The sequence below is a fragment of the Anser cygnoides genome, chromosome 3 (genome assembly GCF_040182565.1).
Source record: "Anser cygnoides isolate HZ-2024a breed goose chromosome 3, Taihu_goose_T2T_genome, whole genome shotgun sequence".
NCBI lineage: Eukaryota > Metazoa > Chordata > Aves > Anseriformes > Anatidae > Anser > Anser cygnoides.
The window spans coordinates 24,261,596-24,281,290 of NC_089875.1; the positions used below are offsets into that span (position 1 = coordinate 24,261,596).

General features: G+C 40.6%; 1 protein-coding gene across 2 annotated transcripts in view; it reads right to left on the reverse strand.

The window, feature by feature from the left end:
• Positions 1-528: 528 nt before the first annotated feature.
• The window catches only part of TP53BP2 (tumor protein p53 binding protein 2), a 49,377-nt gene continuing 30,210 nt past the window's right edge, over positions 529-19,695 (reverse strand). For both annotated transcript variants that reach the window (XM_048057482.2, XM_066993693.1), the window contains exons 6-18: positions 18,864-19,038; positions 17,297-17,478; positions 16,736-16,900; positions 16,097-16,334; positions 13,125-13,253; positions 12,611-12,747; positions 11,754-12,243; positions 10,600-11,381; positions 8,665-8,802; positions 7,928-8,061; positions 6,599-6,765; positions 4,271-4,470; positions 529-1,543 (exon numbers count right to left, since the gene is read on the reverse strand). In XM_048057482.2, coding sequence (XP_047913439.2) covers positions 1,502-1,543; positions 4,271-4,470; positions 6,599-6,765; positions 7,928-8,061; positions 8,665-8,802; positions 10,600-11,381; positions 11,754-12,243; positions 12,611-12,747; positions 13,125-13,253; positions 16,097-16,334; positions 16,736-16,900; positions 17,297-17,478; positions 18,864-19,038 — 2,979 coding nt within the window. In that variant the 3' untranslated portion in view covers positions 529-1,501. The remainder of the gene's footprint in view (positions 1,544-4,270; positions 4,471-6,598; positions 6,766-7,927; positions 8,062-8,664; positions 8,803-10,599; positions 11,382-11,753; positions 12,244-12,610; positions 12,748-13,124; positions 13,254-16,096; positions 16,335-16,735; positions 16,901-17,296; positions 17,479-18,863; positions 19,039-19,695) is intronic.

A 19,695-nucleotide genomic window follows, 5' to 3' on the forward strand; every position in this document is an offset into this window, starting at 1 on the left:
CTTACAGAGCATATGCAGAGCTTCAGTTATACAGGACAGTAAGTTTGCTTTTAAGAGGGAAAAACAACAACATTCCAGAGCTGATGAGGCACTAACAAGACACTGAATGTATATCAGTTAATGCAGTGTTAGCCTGACACGTGATCAATGCACAAAAGGTCAATGCTCAAAAAAATGTTTCCAGGAAAGATTATCACTAATATATACCCCATTCCTGACCTATTAAAATTATGAAGTTGTGAACATGAGCAGAGTTCTCACTACAGCTGATATAATTCCTTAAGTGGATGAAATTACATCTTCCTTCCTATGATTTCTTGTATTTAGGGGCACCCTTTCAGAAAGTAGTAAATACCTATTAAGAAAACACGAGCCTGAAGGAAGGTAAATTCTCTACCTTTAAGGAAAGATTAGATCTTCTGTATTAAATAATATTCATTACCAAATGGTTATTTCTGAATAGATAGCTATAAACAATGTTTTTTCTTTTGCATTTGGAAAATACTTGTACCACGTTTTTTTTGTTGGTTTTTGTTTTTTTTTTTTTTTGTAAAATGTGTCCTTTAGAAGCTAAGGTTAACAACGATTACATGCAAGTATCAGCTATGGCTTAATTTTAAATGCAGAAAGACCGTTTTAATGAATGGGAGAGGAGGGGTTCAATTTAATACAGAAAGTAGTCAAATGTTAGCATAATGTAGAACAGCAGTACGACATCGTTAACAGCTTCAGATGATCTAATAAAAACTTAACAGGCAAACACACAGAGTTAAAGAGGAGACAAAAGTTTAATGGTATCACAGTAAAATAAAAACAAGTTGTCAAGGACTACAGAAAATTTCTACATTTAGTTTTAAAAGTAAAAAAAGTAATAAATACATGAGTCTCTGTAAAAAGAGGAATCTAAAACTACATTGTTATAATATTTTGAATACATGGAATTACTAAGATACTACAGTATTTTAAAAGTTATTGCTTAATGGATAGGTCATGTTTTTCACTATTCAGATGCACTTCAATCTTAGCTTCTGTAGCAAATGTTCTGCTTCCGGCAATAAGCATTTGGGTGCTGTGCACGTACTTTCATTTCTCCCATCTGGAAAAAAGCCTCAGGATAGATTTGGACAAAGCTAGTTGTCTGTTTTATGACAATCCCTCCAACAGTAAACTGAAAGGATCCTTGTATTTAATGCAGAAAAATGTGAAATTCTTTTCTGCCATGTTTGAAGAAATCAGAGTGGGTACTTGAACATTAGGTTTGCTTAGGCCAAAGGCAGAAGAATTTCATTCGCTTGTAAGAGCGTTATTTCAGCTTGTAGAATGCCCTCATCCATTTGCTAATGTATCAATCCTTCATTTGTTTTCAAAGCACATTCTTCATAGCTTTCAAATTACATTGTCATTGAAATAAGTCTCATGATACTGGAGCCAACACAAAATGAATTTTTTCTTTGTAAGTCATCCATGATTAGTACTTCAAGAATCTGGCTTCTGTACTATTTCATGCCAAGCTTCTTTGTCTAGGCTTAATCCTCGGGTACAGCTGAGGGTAAAACAGAAATGAGATAAAATTTTAGTGCTTAAAAAGGTTACTTTTTTTACACCTCTCTTTGGGGATACACTACTATAATATAATCTCTAGTGGCAAAAGCATGCTTATAAAAAACACCCAGAACACTAACAAAAGTAAATTCAGCATTCTCAGGCAAGCGGAAAGAAATACTTACCTTGTCAGTACCAATGAAGGCACTGAAAAGTACATATACTTCAGTGCCTTCCTCTCTACGCAGATGGGTGGTCTAGGAAAAGCGTGTGGCTTTGTAAGTTGAGAGATTTTTGTGTTCAATCAGCTATGGGATTTTATCCTGCTCTATAAATGGAAATAGAGAGGTATTAAAGTGTTTTTTTTCTCTCTCTCAGTGCGTACCAGCTTTTATAGATCTATAGCTTTGGGCAAGCTGGAAACAGCTGTCTGCATACAGACCCTGAAATGTAGACGGCATGCTTTAGTGGGCGGCCAGTTGAATTCACTTCGCTGCCTGGCTGTAAATCACTATCTGCCACTCTGTGGCCCTTGAGCTGTGTGCCATTTACATGTTCTGGCTGCACACATGTATGTATGGAGGCTGCCCCTGCTTCAGCTGCAGGATGATGATGATGGAAGATGGCTTGACACAGCACACAGCAGTGTCAGGCGCTTGGGAAGCTCTTAGATCTCAGTTGCAAAGGGCTTTGGGAACACTTCCTGTTCTGTAAAGCATAGCTACTGCATACAAAAATAGAAGGATGAACTTCATACAGTTAGGAAGGATGCATCCTCCATGCTCTAAGCTGTGATAAGTGTCCACATTACATCTTGCTGTTTTTCAGGTAAAGTTCTCCTTAAAGATACCCTCTTCCCTATACAACCAGAATTTAGCTTTCTTCTTTCTCCTAGTCAGCTCCTGATGATTAATAGAAGACCAACAACTTCACCCAGCAAAGACTTATCAGCCAGTTCAGAGACTGACTTCAGAGATGAAGTCAGTAAGTTACAGTAGCAGAACACCTGACAGTTTTCAAAAGATTTCATTTAGTATTGAGAATTCAGTATTTTGACAGTATTTTCCTATTTGCATTTAGTTTTAGAGCTCTTGCACAGTTTAGGGAGCTAGTGAGTCACTAAGGGCAGAGAGAGTACAGAGGCAGATTAATTCATCCTTGTTTTTCTCCAGTGCACCTAACTGCAAAAGGATAAAAAAAGCTGTGATAAAAGTACAGCTTAATATAAGAATACAGTGAACTACCAAATGTTTTTCTCTGGGCTGAACAGCTTTTCCTAGATTTCAGGTGCAACATGAAGAGTCTAGTAGTGTTATATTTGAGACTAACCATCAAATACTTAGGTAGAACAACTGAACAGACACAGGAGCATAACACTTAACGCTGGGTTGGGGCAGTGCTCCCAAAGGTTCTGTTGGGATTGTGTTGTGCAAGGAAGGAGAAGTGATCCCCAGGCTGAGCTCTGCTGCTTTGTGCTTTTCATTACAGAAGTACAAGGGCTCCTCATGCACTCCATGCACACCTGCACTCAAGGCCGAGTGCATGAGTTCATGAAGAAGCTGCATGTGCACAATTTACCCTGGGACAGAAAAACAAAGGAAAAAGCTTGTGTTTCTGACCTTATTATGTAGGGCTGATGACTGCTCTCAGTTTAGAAATGTTTACATTTACATGAAAAACTAAGCAGAAGTACTATGTTAGGGCAAATTTAAGGGTACATCGTGGGTAAGCGTGACCTGAAAGTGATACAGGAACGAAAACTGATTTTGCATTAGATAGAGTAGCCCTGCAAAATCTAACCAGCTTAGGAGTACAAATTATCTGCATGAGGAGAGAGGTTCAGCCTCCTTCAGGCATCATACATCAATCAGCTGAAATTCACGGTAGTTAATCCTTAGCATCAGCAGAACCTCTCATCTCCTGCAGCAGGGCTAGTGGATATGTCAAAAAAAAATCTTAATGGAATTTTTATACATGTCCATCCGCTGCAGTTTTCTAGCAGCACGAGGAGATACATGGGGAGATAACTGCAAATACCTATTATCATGTGTACACTGTTATTTAAAAAAAAAAAAAGAGGTAGCACAGAAAAGGGTGAGGAAGGGAAAGGCCACTAACTCAAGGCTTTTGACATACAGTAAAAATATTATTTAGGACAAAACCTAGACTATGATCTGTATTTGACAATCTGATTGCTTTTTCAATGCTAGAGAAAAGATAACCATAGAATTTTGCAGCACGTTTCTTTTAAATCTCTCTGTGAAACTATCTCACAGCACAAGATGCACCCTGAATACAGACAGGGATGGACTTAAGACTCATTCTTAATACAAGTGGCAGTTCTGAAGGTCCTTTGTGCCCATGTATCACTTCTGAAAAGTGAGGAAACCCGTTTCAACAAAACCTTATGCACACATCATGTTCAGCTAAAAGTTATTTTTTTTCCTGAGATGGTGAGACAAGGTTAGTATTACAATCTGATATGGGTAACAGGGTGATGATACATGTGCTTTTATGCACCTCTTAATATAATCTGTTAGGTATCTAAACAAAGAGTGTTAATCTGCTCTCCCAAGGTATTCATCTCCTTCCACTGAATAAATGGAGAACTTCAACTCCTGTCTTTGAACTTCAGAAACTGCACCTAACCTAGATGCATGAGAAGAATCCAGTGAATACTCCACATAGTGCTTTTTCTTTTTTGACTCCAGAAATGCCAAGCACTCACCCCAAGCAGGTTGCGGGGAACATAGCCTTCCTTGTCATTCAGCCGTGCCCACCACCACTCAATTTCATCTTCATCTTCCCGGCGCAGGATTGTCATGCAGTCTCCCTCTTTCATTGAGAGCTCATCATCATTCTGAGCCTCATAATCCCACAGTCCATAAATCACTCCTTTGTTCATTATTCCCATTTTCTCCTGGACTCCTGCAAAATGATAAAAAACACAGCTCAATATAAAAACAAGACAGCTGGAAAGACTGCTGTACTCTTACTGGATAGCAGTCTATGAAAAAATACCTCAACACCTGTCACGCTTAGCTTCTTGTTGTCATCAGTCTACTGGAAGTCAGTCCTGGAACAGGGGGTACGGCAGTTAGCCACTGCACACAGCAGACATTCCTTCCTTACATCGTGTTCAGAGAACACAAGGTAAACAGGGAGGGTGCATGAGAGGAGCACTGATTGGTAAAAGGTAAGATTTTCATGCCAGCATTCACATTTCCTGTATGTAAGTGAGCAAGAACCACTTGCCTGTACTCTTAGTTCATCAGTCATCTCTTTCTGTCAGAAGGAGCAATACCCGCATATGCTGACCACCATTTTCATTTTGCTTCTTGGGTGTCATTTTTCTGCCAGTGTCACTTTTATTTCTGAACTTTAAAACGAGTTGCATCTCAGAGCTGTGCCTGAAAGATCTGCCTGCTTTTGTTTAAGTCAAACACTTAACTCACCAGTTCTTATTTTCTGCCACTATGTTAATGATTATTTAAACACTGACATCAGAAACACAAGTCTGTTAAATTGCTGCTAGACCAAGGCATTTCAGAGTTACGTGCACAGATGTTTTTTTTAGAATTTTTTCATTTTCCAGCTGTAAGGTGAAAAATTATTCTCTGTACACATTCATCAGCTTATAAGCAGAAAATAGAAAAGGGTATTTTAATCAACTGTTATATAAAATCCTTTTAGCTAATTATTCCATTTTAAAATAGTGAATCCTGTGTTTTTTTTGTTTGGTATTGACAGGAGCAAAGTACATGGTACATGGTATCACAAAAAGTGTCATTTCCCTTTCTGTCATTTACTCAATACAACCTTTTTTTTTCTTACCGATGTCTGAAAGAGAAAGTATCTGTTCAATTGAAGTTCTTCATTTCTGCTAATACCAGCTAATTATGTAAAATTAAATCACTCCCCATGAGATTTTGTGAGCTCTTAACCTGAATTTGAGAATTAGAAAAAAATCACAAAAGAAGAATCTCAAGGCCTACTGAACACAAAGACACTATCTCTTAACTCATGTCAGAGTTAAAACCAGTACGAAGTATTGGATAACTGTTATGATTTTTAATTTAGTCCTATAACTTTCCTTGGGCATTTACTGTTGATGAGCACCCATTGGAATCTGGATACTTAATTACTGTATTTTTGTTTAACACACAGATTTTGCTGCTAGTTAGATAAGCTTCTTCCTTTCATAGGGAAAACTGTATATTTGGCACCGAGCCCTGTGAGGACAGCTTGGGCTGTTTTGAAATACACTGTCTGAGCAGCTTACACAAACTCAGACTTCTCCTGTTACACAAAAACAAAAAGCTGGTATTTTCACTGCCACAACTCTAACCTCTTACCTACAGATGATACTCTAGCTGGTGAATGACAAGGTGGGGGGAGGACACAAGAACTACATACAAAACACACAGAAAAGTAATCTAAAACCTCACTGACTCATCATCACACTCATTCACTCTCTCCGATAAAAAGGAATCTTCCTGTACTCTTGAATAAAACCTAAATTTAATATGGGATTTTTTTTTTTAATGTAAAGAAAAGAAAAACAGCAGAAAGTCAAATTCAGTGCTTATTATCCTCAGTTCACGCAGAAATTTGTCAATACTTTTCCTGGTTCTAAAGTTCACTTTAGGAAATACTTCTCATTTAAAAGACACTAGGCAGCGCATACAAACTGCCTACGAAGTGATTTATACCACCTTTTTTTTTTGGTATGTAAAAGTACTTATGTGCTAGAGTTCACCTAACCATCATCTCATATAAATGTACTTGTTGATGCACATACTTAACCCATTTCAAGGTTGTATTAAAATAGGAGAATGTTGTTACTCAGATGTTCTTCACAGGCCCAGTGTTATGAAGCTAGTCTCAGTGGGCCTCATTCTGTCACAGTAACATGGGCAAAACCTCTCTTTCCCAGAGGAATTTGAGGCATGGGCACACAAGCTAAGTATATGCAACTTACCACTTCTCATCCAAAAACATACCAACAAGTGCCAAGTCCCTAACAAGCTCCAGTACTCAGCTATCATCAACATACCATATAAGAACTGGGAGCACTGCGTGTAGCCTTCCTCCATTTCCTCACACTTGTCTGCTGCTGTCTGCATGTCACTGTAGGTCATAGCAAATACAGCTGCACCCGATTCCACCAGGAATTTGCACACCTGCACATTATTGCAAGATGCTGCACAGTGTAATGGGGTCCTGCAAGCCAAGAAGAAAAAGATGACACAATTACTTTTATTGCTCACAGAAGTGTTTACACGCTCCCTTGGGCAAACCACCCTCATGTGTGACCTCCAGCAATTGGTACTGTATCACTGAAAGCTTCCTACCCAAACTACTTAAACCAGGATTTTCAAAAGCAATTGCTTTTCACAGGTAAGGGGTTACTAAGAGCTGCCTGAGCCTTAAAGCTGGGTTTCCAAATGGATCTCTAGTTATTCTATCCTTTTCTAATCCATCAACATTTTAAGAATATTCACCAGGGCAAGAAAGGAGAAAGAAAACTTCAAACAAAAACAAAACCCCACGCTCAGAAATCCTCCTGAAATCAAGCCTATTACAATCTAGACAATGACTTCAAAACCTGACTTGGTGACAAGTACAGATAATTGGAGTAACTACTGAGGTTGAGGAACAACAAGCACCTGTATTCAGTTTTGGGCCTTAGATGCTTCTGTAATAGGTAAAAATAAATCACTGCCCTCCCATAGCCTTTTAATCGATAAGCTACCTAGTACCCTTTAGGACATGTTTGTAACTCATTAGCAGTAACAGGACTGGCTTGTAGGTTGTAGGCTTTCTGCTTTGTTTCATTTTTAAGTTGTCTGTGTGTTGGACAGAAAACTGAGGAAAGTTTGCGGGGCTGTACAGTACTGCCCAGAGCCTGCAGCTTATATGGCTATCACACAGAAAGGACACTGGGAATTTCAGCAAATGGCTCATTATGCATAATTTGCCTTCAATATTTAAAATAAATTGTTATGTCTATTTCCTGAAAACTGGGCCTCAAACACATACTTTTTTCATATAAGGAGTGTCACTATAATTTACCTATTTTCCTCTCTATGCATTTTCATATAATACACCATAGAAAGTTGCTGTTGCTCTACTGTAGAAAGTTGTTCCCAGCTCTATAGGAGCAAACTGAAAACAAAAGCTCAATTTTTTTCCCCTAAATCCTCTTTTGATGTTGTAGCAGTTAAGTCCCTTTCCCCAGGAAAGAGGAAAATGTTGTCTTTTACGACAGGCAAAAAGCTAGCCAGACAATCCTCATCACCGCTACCTTCAGAGGGAGCTATGGTAGCCCCACGCCGCAGCTCTGTTGCGGACAGGATTCATAAGGAAGCACTAAAAGCCTTACCATCCATCACTGTCTGCAGCATTCACATTCACACCAAATTGCACCAGGAACTTCACGATCTCTGTGTGCCCAGCACACACAGCGTTGTGCAGTGCAGTAATCCCTTCATCGTTGGGCATGCTAGGATCTTCAACCTATTCAGCCAGAGAAAGGAACCATTTGCATTCTGGTGAAATTATAATAAATTAATATCCTTGTACAAAAAATCAGTTGGCCTATTCTGAAATAGGATTTTGAACCGTAATTCTCTTAAGTATTTGAGCAACAGGAAGAAAACTACAGCAGTAACCAATCCCACAAGAAGATTCATGTATAAGCTTGTAGGCTCCCTTAAATAGCAAGAACCTGAAGTGGTTCAGAGAAATAGTATCCTGATAACTTAGCAAAAACTTTTATAACAAATTTCAGAAACTTTCCTATTTAAGCAAAATCCAAGTAAATTTTGTTTATCAAATGATTTGATAACATGCCAGATAGGGGGACAGAACACTACATAAGAAAATGAGAAGAAATTGTCCTGCAAATTTACTGTCCTGGTGCTAAATATCCACTTTGAATTTAACACGTATAAAAAACAGCCTTCAAATGGCCACATCATGCTGGGTTTGCTTATCATCTCAAGGGCAGACCTCCATTGTGCACTATTATTTTAGGTTCTCAGCCCAGTCCAGAAAAGCTACGGCTTCCCAGTTTGAACTGGGATTGCTGTTCCTTCTCTTATAAGACAGCATTTGTACCTCATAAATGATTCTCTGCACAAGATCAAACTCCCCCTCCAAAGATGAATCCAGAAGCAATGCAAGGGGGTTGAACTTCACTCTCATTCCATGCGCGATTCTCTCAGAGCCAGTTTTACGCAAGTTCGTCCTCTTCCCCTGTGAAAAGGGTAACAGAATTACAGGAAATTTTTTACAGGTAGAACAAGAATATAAAATTGTGTATATGAGAATGACAGCAGAAACAACCAATTAAGGCAGTGAAATTATTAAATTTAGACAATTTTTAACCACTTCCCCAAAACATTACAAATATAGGAGGTTATGAACATTACGAAAGATCTCTGCCTTCATCTCCAGGCAAGGACTTTAAAGTCATCAAAATCATAAAATTCCCAAACACCTGATGGTCAGGAAAACAATGCCTATTTTTTGTATTCAAATTATTTTAGCATTAACTCTCAGGTATGTTACACAAACCAAAAAACCTGAAAGGCTCTACGCAAAGTACACTTTTTTCTTAAGCACGGATGCTTAGTTCCTAACCTTTTGCTAAGCTTAGCAGAGGTTAACAGGAACAAAACCAGGGAAAATGGTTTGGGAAAGAATGTAGAACCAAGTGTAGAACAGCTTTAGATGCTCCCAATGATACTGGAAAGAAATTATTTCTTTAGCTGAATTTGTCCTCTTTCCTATAGAGAATGTGCATACATTAGATCAGCGCTCTCCCCAGCTGGCTGTGCAGCAGCAATAAACACTATTCATACGGCTATGCAAATTTCCAACAGATGTCCAAGCAAAGATGAATAGAAATGAGTCATGTTTTGCAAAAGCAAACATGAAAATAAGTTTTATAAGAGATTCCTAGAAAATACTCTCTTGCCTGTGATTTATACGCATATCAAAAGTACAGGCTTTTTAAAGAACGACTCTGTCAGCACAACCCAAGTCTTTAAATACAAAATTAAGAAATTGGTCCACTTTCTTCTCATCATCACAGAATTATTACAAAACCAACCAGAACAGAGTTCTTACAATTTAAGAAATCCTACCACTCAAGTTTCCTTGTAAAAGGCAGCAAGGACACAGTCCTGAAAGCATGAAAACTTGCAATGACTATTCCAAGGCTAAAAAAGCATGCTAAAGCTTTCAGCTCCTCTGCACTGAAATGATGGAGGAATAAACACTTTCATGTACCTAGTTAAAAACTATCATAAGTACAATTTTAATAAAGAAACTATGAGGAACCAAAAGCATTAAGCATTTCGGATGTACAGCCGTGAGATAACACCATACCACACACGTATATACAAACTTCCAAAACCAAACAAGACTGTAAGATGCCGCCTACCCTTAGCCCAAAGGGCTCCATTTTGATGCAATCTGAGAATTAATTGGTGTCAAATTCAAGTTCCAAACAAACAAAAATAATCAGAAAACATTTGAAAAGTTTGCGCTTGAGAAAGTGTAAGCAGCTGATGTCTACAAAGACCTACTAGAGCAGAAACTAAATAAGGCAGTTTCCCCATACTTTTCAAGGAATGCACTTTCAAATAAACAAGTGCAATCCAGGATTAAGATAGTTAGTTTCTATACCAGCACTAGAGGGAAACACTCTGAAATCTGTATGGCTCAAAAAAAAAAAAAAGTTTTGATTTGGTATAATAGGCAAACTTCTGTGAGGGATGCTTTTTACAGCACAGAAGTTTGCATATAAAATTTCATTTGAAACTTTTCATCATGTCATTCATTTTAGAGACAGAGCTTTTCATTACTGTCATTCATTTCGGAGATACAAGTATCACACAGCCAGAGCAGACACCCAAAGAGAGACTTCTAGCCTGTTTGTGCACCTGTTCTCCCGCATACGCTTCATCTCTGCAATAGACACAGGATATATGGCAAAGCTTAAGCTGACTTACAGAGCACTGAAGTTGTAGGCTAGCTAATACTCACAGGAGGCAAGGAAAACTGTCCAGTAACTTCAGGAGGCCGCATATTGAATGAGTCCTCTCCCAAACTCTCTGGTTCCCCTGATGGATATGGGGGTGGTGGGTATGGAGGATACTCCTCTATGTATACCTCCAGTGGCAGTGAAGCCTCCAGGCTTGGTTCTTCCATTTTGGGCTGTGCGGGTTCGTCAACATCCGAAACTCCCTCAGGTACTGTCTCCAAAGCTGAGGAGGGAAGAACAACTTCGCTCTCGTCCACTGGTGTGTTCTCTGCTTCCTCAGCAATGGCTGGTTCTGGCATTGAAGAAACCGTTTCTTTCTCTGATTCTGCACTTGCATAGGGGTTTGGGATTTCCACTGGGCTTTCAGGACTGACAGCTGATGACATCTGTTTGGAGGGATGTGATGGAGCTGAGATAGTCTCCATAGCAGCCAGAGTTGTCCTCTGATACAACAGCTTCTGAATGTTTGGGCCATTAGGTCCTTCTGGCTCGGTAATGGAGCTACGTTTCTTCAGTGGTCTGGGTGCATTAGAGAGCTTTTTCCGTAGTGCTTCCAAATCAGCATCGCTCTGGTTGCGGTACGGATTGGACAGGAAAGGCAGCAGTTTGGTTGGGCTAAGGGGACGGGGTATTCGCTCGGTTTCATGATTCTCATGAGCAGACGTTGTTGTTTCCATCTCGGGCTCTGGACTGCCTGGCTTGCCTTGGAGGTTTGAGTAGACATTCTCCGACAGCGGCAGCTGATTCTGCACACCAGCTCCTGCCATGACAGGCTTTCCATACACTAGAGAGCAGTTCAGAGAGGGGTAGAGAAAAAAAAAAACAACTGTGAGTATCTGATCAACAAACATAACAAGAATATGCAACCTGATTCACCTACCTAACGCAGAAAAGCACAACAGTAGAATCAACCAAACAGAACTAAATCATTAACAAGGCTTACTGTTAGTACTTAATTAACTTGCAAACACAATACAGATGCTCTGCGCTCCTTGTTAATGCTTACATACAACAGCCAAGATCCACCCAAGATTCTTACAGCTGCACTAACCTGCTTAATCCCCCCAAGAACAGCTTTGTATCCACAGATCAGGTGGAAAGTATCTCTCCCTGAGGCTTACGAAGACAGAAGAGAGGTAGAGAGCTACAGGCTTACCACTTGGGAAGTGTGGTCCTCTGGTCTGCGCTCTCGTCAAAGCACTTTGCACTGCCTGCTGGAAGTTCTTCCCTGGAGTCTGCTGTTGTGTGTACATGCTATAAATTGAACTTGCAGCCACAGTTTGAGGCTTTCGAAATGGTGGCAGTGAGGTCTCTTTGGATGGCTGAGGGGTGAAAGGTCTCACAGCTGCTGCTGGGGGACTTTCCTGTTTGGAGGAGGGAAGGATTTGTTCCTGGCTAGAAGAAGGACCTACAGGTGGTACAGAAATTCTTTGCTGTATCTGCTGGGAAGGATGAGAGGGCTGCTGTGCCACTGGTTTTTGTTTGTTCCCCATAGTTACAACAGCCAAAGGCAGCTTCTGCACATTTCCATCCAGCTTAGTATCAGAAAGTTGCAGGTGACTGGCTTGACCAAAATAAGGCAAGTTTATCTGTTTTGGTTTAGTGGGGACAGGTGGTGGTACCTTTGTTACATTTTTATTGGCTGTCTGAAAGAAGAAAAAAGTTAATTAAGATCAAACTGAAAAAAAAACCACACGTTTTAAGAGATCTGCCAGGAAGGATCAAAGATCCCCAAAAAATTACACGGTATCTAGCACTTACACTATTTCTGCAATACTGTTTACAACCTCCTGGGAATCAGAGGCTTCTCAGAATGTATTATCATAGTTATTTATACTTTGGAACCTGTTCTCCATAATTCCTCCTGTAGCAGCCATGCTTAAAACATCAAGCGATGACTGGGCACAGTAACTTCTCTAAAAGCAGAGGTGGGCAAGAATCTGTAGGCAAGAAGCTTGCTCTCCAGTGGAGCAAAAGCTCAGAGCTGAGCAGTAGCTTGTGTTCCCTGCATACCTGTGCTTCTCGCAAGAGATCTTCGCTGCTCTGGTTCTTCCGCAATGTGCCCAGCCCAGCAGACTGATCCACCGAATCAAACATTGAAAACGGCCGCACTTTCTTCTCTTTGTCTCGCAAGAAAGCTTCTCCTTCAGCTGTTAGAGAGGGAGGAAGATTTTTTTTAAATGACAACACAATTATAAGAATTAGAATCCTGTTCTGTGCAAAAATCAAGACTGTGTTTATAAGGGATGCTTATTGCCCTGTGCTAAGGACCCAAGGCCATGACAAATGCTCTGTCTTGCAAATTGAACAGTAGCAGTTTTGAAGGCATTAGTATCCACTTCACCATCTGAAATAAGGTATTTAAAAAAAATCCCTGCAACACCACGCTACGGTTTGCATTGCGGTATTATTTGACTTTTTTGTGCTCTCAAATTAATTTTACTTTTTACTGAGGCATTTAGGAAAAATAGATGTCATTAACTTGGTTGTTCATATTTGAAGATTAGCCAAGCACATAAGAGCATACCTTGACCTTCACCAGCCACAATTCCTTTTCCTGAAGTTAAGGCTGATCCTTGAGTAACATGATTGTCTGCATTTAAGCTATTCCAGTCTGAAGCAGACAGGGAAGGTTTTGAACTGGGGACCACAGAACCTAGAAGAGAACAAATGAAACAGGTTTGCTCAGTCAGATAATGACAGGACAAGGGGGAAGGGTTTTAAACTAAAAGAGGGAAGATTTAGATTAGAGGTTAGGAGGAAATTCTTCACTCAGAAGCCGGTGAGGCACAGGCACAGGCTGCCCAGAGAAGCTGTGGATGCCCCATCACTGGAGGTGTTCAAAGCAAGGTTGGATGGGGCTTTGGGCAACCTGATTTAGTGGCAGGTGTACTTGCCCATGGCAGGGGTGTTGGAACTAGGTGAGACCTTCAAGGTCTCATCCAACCCAAGCCATTCTATGATTCTATGAGGTTACGCTAAAATACTGCTTTGTTGACTTATTAATTACAGGATTTTGTTTTGTTTGTTGTTTTTTTTGGTAGTACTCAGGTCTAGACAGTATACAAGTATCATGCCCAGGTTAACTGCTACAAAACCTATCACTTAAGGTTTTAGTTCATTTCAGAGAATCATAGAATCATTTAGGTTGGAAAAGACTCTTAAGACCACCAAGTCCAATTCACCTAACTTGCCAAATCCACCACTAAATCATATCCCTGAGCACCACAAACACACATCTCAAACACCTCCAGAGATGGCGACTTCACCACTTCCCTGGGCAGCCCATTCCAATGCCTAACCTCCCTTACCATGAAGAAATTCTTCCTGATATTCAATCTAAACCTACTCTGGCACAATTTGGTGCTGTTTCCTCACATCCTATCACTTGTCACTTGAGAAGAGGCCAACACCCTCCTCACTGCAACCTCCTTTCAGGCACTTGTATAAAGAGCAATGAAGTCTCCCCTCAGGCTCCTCTTCTACAGACTAAACAACCCCAATTCCTTCAACCGCCCCTCTTAAGTCTCGTTTTCTAGTCCCTTCACCAGCTTCATTGCTCTTCTCTGCACTTGCTTGGGTAACTCAATATCCTTCTTGCAGTGAGGAGCCCAAAACTGAACACAGCCCTCACGATGTGGTCTCACCAGTGCCAAGCGCAGAGGGACAGTTACTTCCCTAGTTCTGCTGGCCACGCTATTTCTGATGCAGGCCAGGATGCTCTCAGCTTTCTTGGCCTCCTGGGCACACTGCTGGCTCATATTCAGCTACTTGTTGACCCCCAGGTCCTTTTCTGGGGGGCAATTTTCCAGCCATTCCTCCCCAAGCCCATATAGGTGCATGGGGTTATTATAGTGTCCAGTACTTAGTTTTGTTGAATGTGATGTGATTAGACGTGGTCCACCAATCCAGCCTATCCAGATTTCCCTGCAAAGCCTTCCTACCCCTCAAGCAGATCAACACCCGAGACCAAGTTTGTTTGTTTTAAAAAGAGAATGCAAAGCCCAGCTCAAAAGCAGATACTAAACTAGCAGCAAAGCTACCTGTCCTAGTATGTGCCTGCACTTGCAAGCATTCATACCAGAAACCTCTATACTGCTTCTTTCCAGTTAGTAAGGAACTTTCCACGGATATTTACAGTATGGTAAAAGTGACAGGATAGTAAGAAGTGATGGGGAAGATCATGCTTCAAAGTAAAACACGATGCATTAAAGTAGAAACAAATCCTGCTAGTGATATCCATAACAGCAGAAAACCTGTGTGTTCAGTGTGTAATGCTGCAGCACTGCATTAAAGTCCATCTTCACATTCACTGGAGTAAACATCCAGTCTGCTTCAAAATACTAAGATGATGTCTGCAACTTGCAACCAAATACTCTCCTAAACACTAATCCTCTATTACAGTAAGTTGTATCCAGCTCCATACTAGTGATGAGGAGAAGGAGAGAAGTTTCAGTCTGATGAAGTACTGGACACTATTTCTCTAGGAAAGCAGTCGTTTTGCCCAAATGCTAGAAAGGTAAGGAGTGCTGGTTTAGTTTAACTAGCACACCACCATGTACTTCTGTAGCAAACATTTAGATTTTGTATGGACCAGAGCTAAAATCCATACCAGTAGTTTTACAATCTAAACCTAGATAAAACAAAATTGTTCCCCATCCTCCAGCAGAGCAAAAGAAACGTGGTATTTCATAAACATTTGCTGACACCGGAGAGAGGGGAGGGAGAGAAAGGAACAAAACTGCTCTACTAGCACAGCCTCCATTTTTCCTTTTGGGAAGATTTGAGTTTCTCCTATCTCCCCACTGAAAAGCAAGTCTGAAAGATATCACAGAAGAGATATCTGCATCTCTCCAGTTTCTCCTGACTTTCACTGAGCTGAACTTTATCTCATAGGAGAAAGATAGAGAAGCTAGGCAAACCTCCATCAATGCTTGAAGCAACGGAGGCCAAGCCTCACATCAGTTGTTGGATTTATGTCTCTCTATACTCCCATGTCACCAACATGTCAGCAAGCTTATTGCTATTTCTGTGCTACAATCAACTACAAGAAATGTTATAAAGAGGGCAATGTTTGTTAATCTTTTACATGTCATTTCAAAAATGCATGATCAGAAAACTTGTCTTTGTCAGTTTTTAAGCCCAGTCAACATGTTGTTAACCATGTCTGCCCTAAGACTGTCTAGAAAGACGACCAAACACTATTGTACAGTTTTTAGGAGTAAAAAAACCACAAGGGATCACCAATTTACAGAAGAATCCTCCTATGTTCTATGCTGTATACCAACTCAAATTATAAATTAAGTAATTGTCCTAGTGAATAACACGTTGAATCCTATAGCCTCTGTTTATAAAATATATTCACTGGGTCAGGAAAATTGCAAGAAGACTTTCACATAAAATAGTATTTTGTTTAAAAAGAAAAAAACATATCAGGGCTGGTAAATTAGAAGAAAATGAAACAGTTCTGGAGAAGAAATCTTAATTTCAAGCTATTACCTGCAAGAGCTTTAGCTTGTGAACTGCTCCCGGCTCGCATGTTCGGCAGAGTTTGTGTTTTTAGCGGACCATCAGGTGCCTGCAAAGTTTGTGTCCCATCTGAAAATGCTGGCTTCACCAAAAGTTCAGGTCTGGAAGCAATACGTGGCATAGTAGAGGACTGGATGTAAGGACCAACTGCTGCCACTCGACTTGGAGCAGAAGCCACTGGCTGGGGCAAGTTCCCATCTGAAGAAACCTTAAAACATTTAAGAAAAAAAGAATTTTATGCTGTAGCTTCCATCCATCAGAGAGTTAGAGCTATAAGTCAAAAAGGTTAAAGCAAGTAAAAAAAATATATTCCAGTACATAAAATGAAGCTTTTTTTAAAACTTTAACAGATATAAATATGATGCAGTAATAACAACAACAAAAAAGATTCCATGACAGCATAAGAAGACTTCTTGTCCGTAAAGAGTAAGTAGGTTAACATCAATGTACCATGAAAAGTACTTTAATAATACAAGACTTCCACCACGAATAGATAAAAATCGCAGTTCTAACGTCTGAACAGCCCTCCCCACAAGCAAGTTGTTACTTCAGTCCATATGTGCCCCAAACAACACATACATGTTTTTAATTAAAACATCCAGCACTTACCGGTACATTCTCTTTCTGTTGCAGAGCTGCCTTTTTCTTCCAGAGGCGCTCCCGCAGCTCATTAACACGCTTATCCATGACTGCCACCTCCGAGTTGCGCTTGTTCAAACACTCCCTCTGTTGCTGCAGCTTGGCATTCTGCTCCTGGTTCAGTTTGTTCCTCAGCTGAATAAATTCACGGGGCGGGGGGGATGGGGGGAGGACAACAAAACCAAAACAAATTAACTAAACTAACTTTCAGGATGAAGGACAGGAAACAGCTACAAAGGGAAAACCCTTCTAAAAAGTCAAGCCTTGCCTGCAAACTCCTGAGATTATATTCTGCTGAGAAAATGCTGGGTAGTCTCCAAACAGTGCTCAGGGAAGAGGTGCAGACTGAAAACCCCATCCCCTGCCTGCCTCGAGCACAGTGCCTCCAGTCCTCCATCTGCAGCACCTGGGCAACCGCGCGGCTCTGCCCAGAGCGAGAGCGCCGGGATCTCTTCCCAGCAAGGCAAGAAGCGACCCAACCAACAACTTTCCACCCTTCGAGCTGTGGGTCGCCCACAAGCCCTGCGTTACCTGCAGCTCCTTGTACAGGCGGTCGAGCTCGGCTACAGCTGACTGGTTGTCGTGGTAGCCATCAATTCGGCCGTTCTTCAGCATCTCCAGCTGCCTGGTGAGTTCCTCTACCTTTGACACGGCCAGCACTAGCTCACGCTGCTTTTGCTGGAACAGGCTGTTCATCTGTTCAATCTCCTCCACTGAAGAGGGCGAGAGAGCACAATAGTCGCCCTGAGAAACAGCTGAGCGTGGGCTGCTTCCCAAGCAGCGCAGCGGGGGCAGAGAGCGCCCTGCCGTCCCCTGGAGCAGCGCGGCACAAAGGCTGCGGCCGGCTGCTGCAAGCCCGTGGCCCCTGGCAAACCATCTCTTCCTTGTGGGAGCTGCACATGCAAACTTGGTAGCGGGATTATGGAAATCCCATCTACTTAAAGTACTCATGGGGGAGGTTGCTAAAATTTATGTAACGCTCAGGCTCCACAAGAGGACACTCACTCAGCCACAAGCCATATTTACGATGCTTAAAACCCTTGAATTTCAGTCATAGGAAAGACAAATGACATAATGATAAAACACTCGAGCTGTTACATTAAACAAAGCCTTTTTAGGGTTTACTACACACAGCTGTCATCAGCTGTTCTCACTGTCCAAAACTGTTGTATTTCAGACCAAAATCCAAAGCAGTAGCTGTTCAAGCAAGTGCCAAGACCAGACCTTCTGGGGATGGCACAGGGAAGCATGCTCACACATGCTCTGAGATCTCAACTCGTGTCTTTTGTGTTACACTGTGGTGCTCTTCCTTCAAACTGAGCTGTATCGCACAAGATAAATATCAAACAGATAATGCATTCTCCCCACAGAAAATCTTTTGTTTTTATCTGGAAAACACTACACTATTTTTATCTTTTTACTCTAATAAGGCAGTATATTTTCATTTCAGTGCACATGAAAATGCCAAGTTCTGTATGACACAGACACGGAGGCAGGAAGAAAAGAGAGGCAAAAGAACATATGTTGACATGAAGTCTGAAATAAAATATTTAATACTGCACCAACTTGCTGAACTGCAATCACCCGACTAGTACTGTAGAAAGACAGACACTAGTGTAATTTTTGTAATTGAAAAGAAAATACACAGCCACTTCGGTCATTAAGTTACCTCTTGCGTAAGAGGCAACACAGGTAACATGCCAGTCAGATCTTTTTCTTTGTTCTTCAGGCCAAGAAGAAAATAACAGTCTAAATATATGCGTAGTTTTAACATAAAGAATGGAAAAAGTTTCTGTGGTACACAAAGGTATTCAAGTAAGGAAACAACCTACACTGAAATTAAAGAGCAGAAATGCTAGGCTAAAAACAGACTAGAAATGCATTTATGGGATATTTTGAAATACGATAAGAGAATACTTTTTGTTCTTGGTCATTCAGGATTTCTCTTGGTAAATGTGAGATGTGAAAACAAAGATTAATTTGTCTTGGAATACTGCAAATACCTCTTCTAAATCACTGGAATCACCACAGATTTTAGAGTTCCAAGAGCCATGCTCCATGAAAAATCACAGCCTACTTTCTCCAAGCAGCAACTCACCTAACTTTCCATTGCTGAGTCTTTTTTGCTCCACATGCCCTTTCAGTGCTCTCACTTTCTTAAGTTTGGCTTCCTGATTCTCAGCAATTTCCTTTAATCGCTTAAGTTTTTCCTGCTCAGCAGCTTGCTGTTGCTGTCGCTGATCTTGCTGCTTGAGGAATTTCAGACGCTGTTCCTATAGACGAGATAAGGAATTTATTTATTTACTTATTTTAAAAAAGAAATTATGGTAAGGTATTGACAGCTACAGTGTCAGAACTTGTATACAATTGCCATTGCAGCTCAGATCATCAGTTGCTACAGCCCAGTATCCTGACTTCCCAGAGTGACAAGGGGAGCCTGTGAGAACAGGGCAAGCACTTCCTGATGCCCAATACATGTGCTCCGATACCATCCTCCAGGTACCACCATTCAGTAGTCAAGAACCTACTGAAACAAAGGCAGTATCCATGTCTAACAGCCCTTAGTACATTTTTCTTCCATGAAATTGCTCAAATCCTTTTAAGCTAAGAAAAAAATTAGCATTCATGTTCTATGATGTTTGCCAGTTTCATTTAATCACTACTTTGTTCTTCATTTGCAAGAACTAGTGGTTATTTCCTCTCTACTTTCTCCATGCTGTACTTTATGCTTCTCTATCATATGCTACATTTTAGTGTTTTCCAACATGACCTATAGTCATTTATATATTTTATATATAGAAGGTATTCCATAAATTATTGATCACTCTCTCTTTCTACTCACTCTTTCTACTTTTTTCCAGTTCAATTAGAACTTCCTTAAGCTGGGGAATGACTGCACAGCAAAGCTCTGGAATTTTACCATTTCCAGG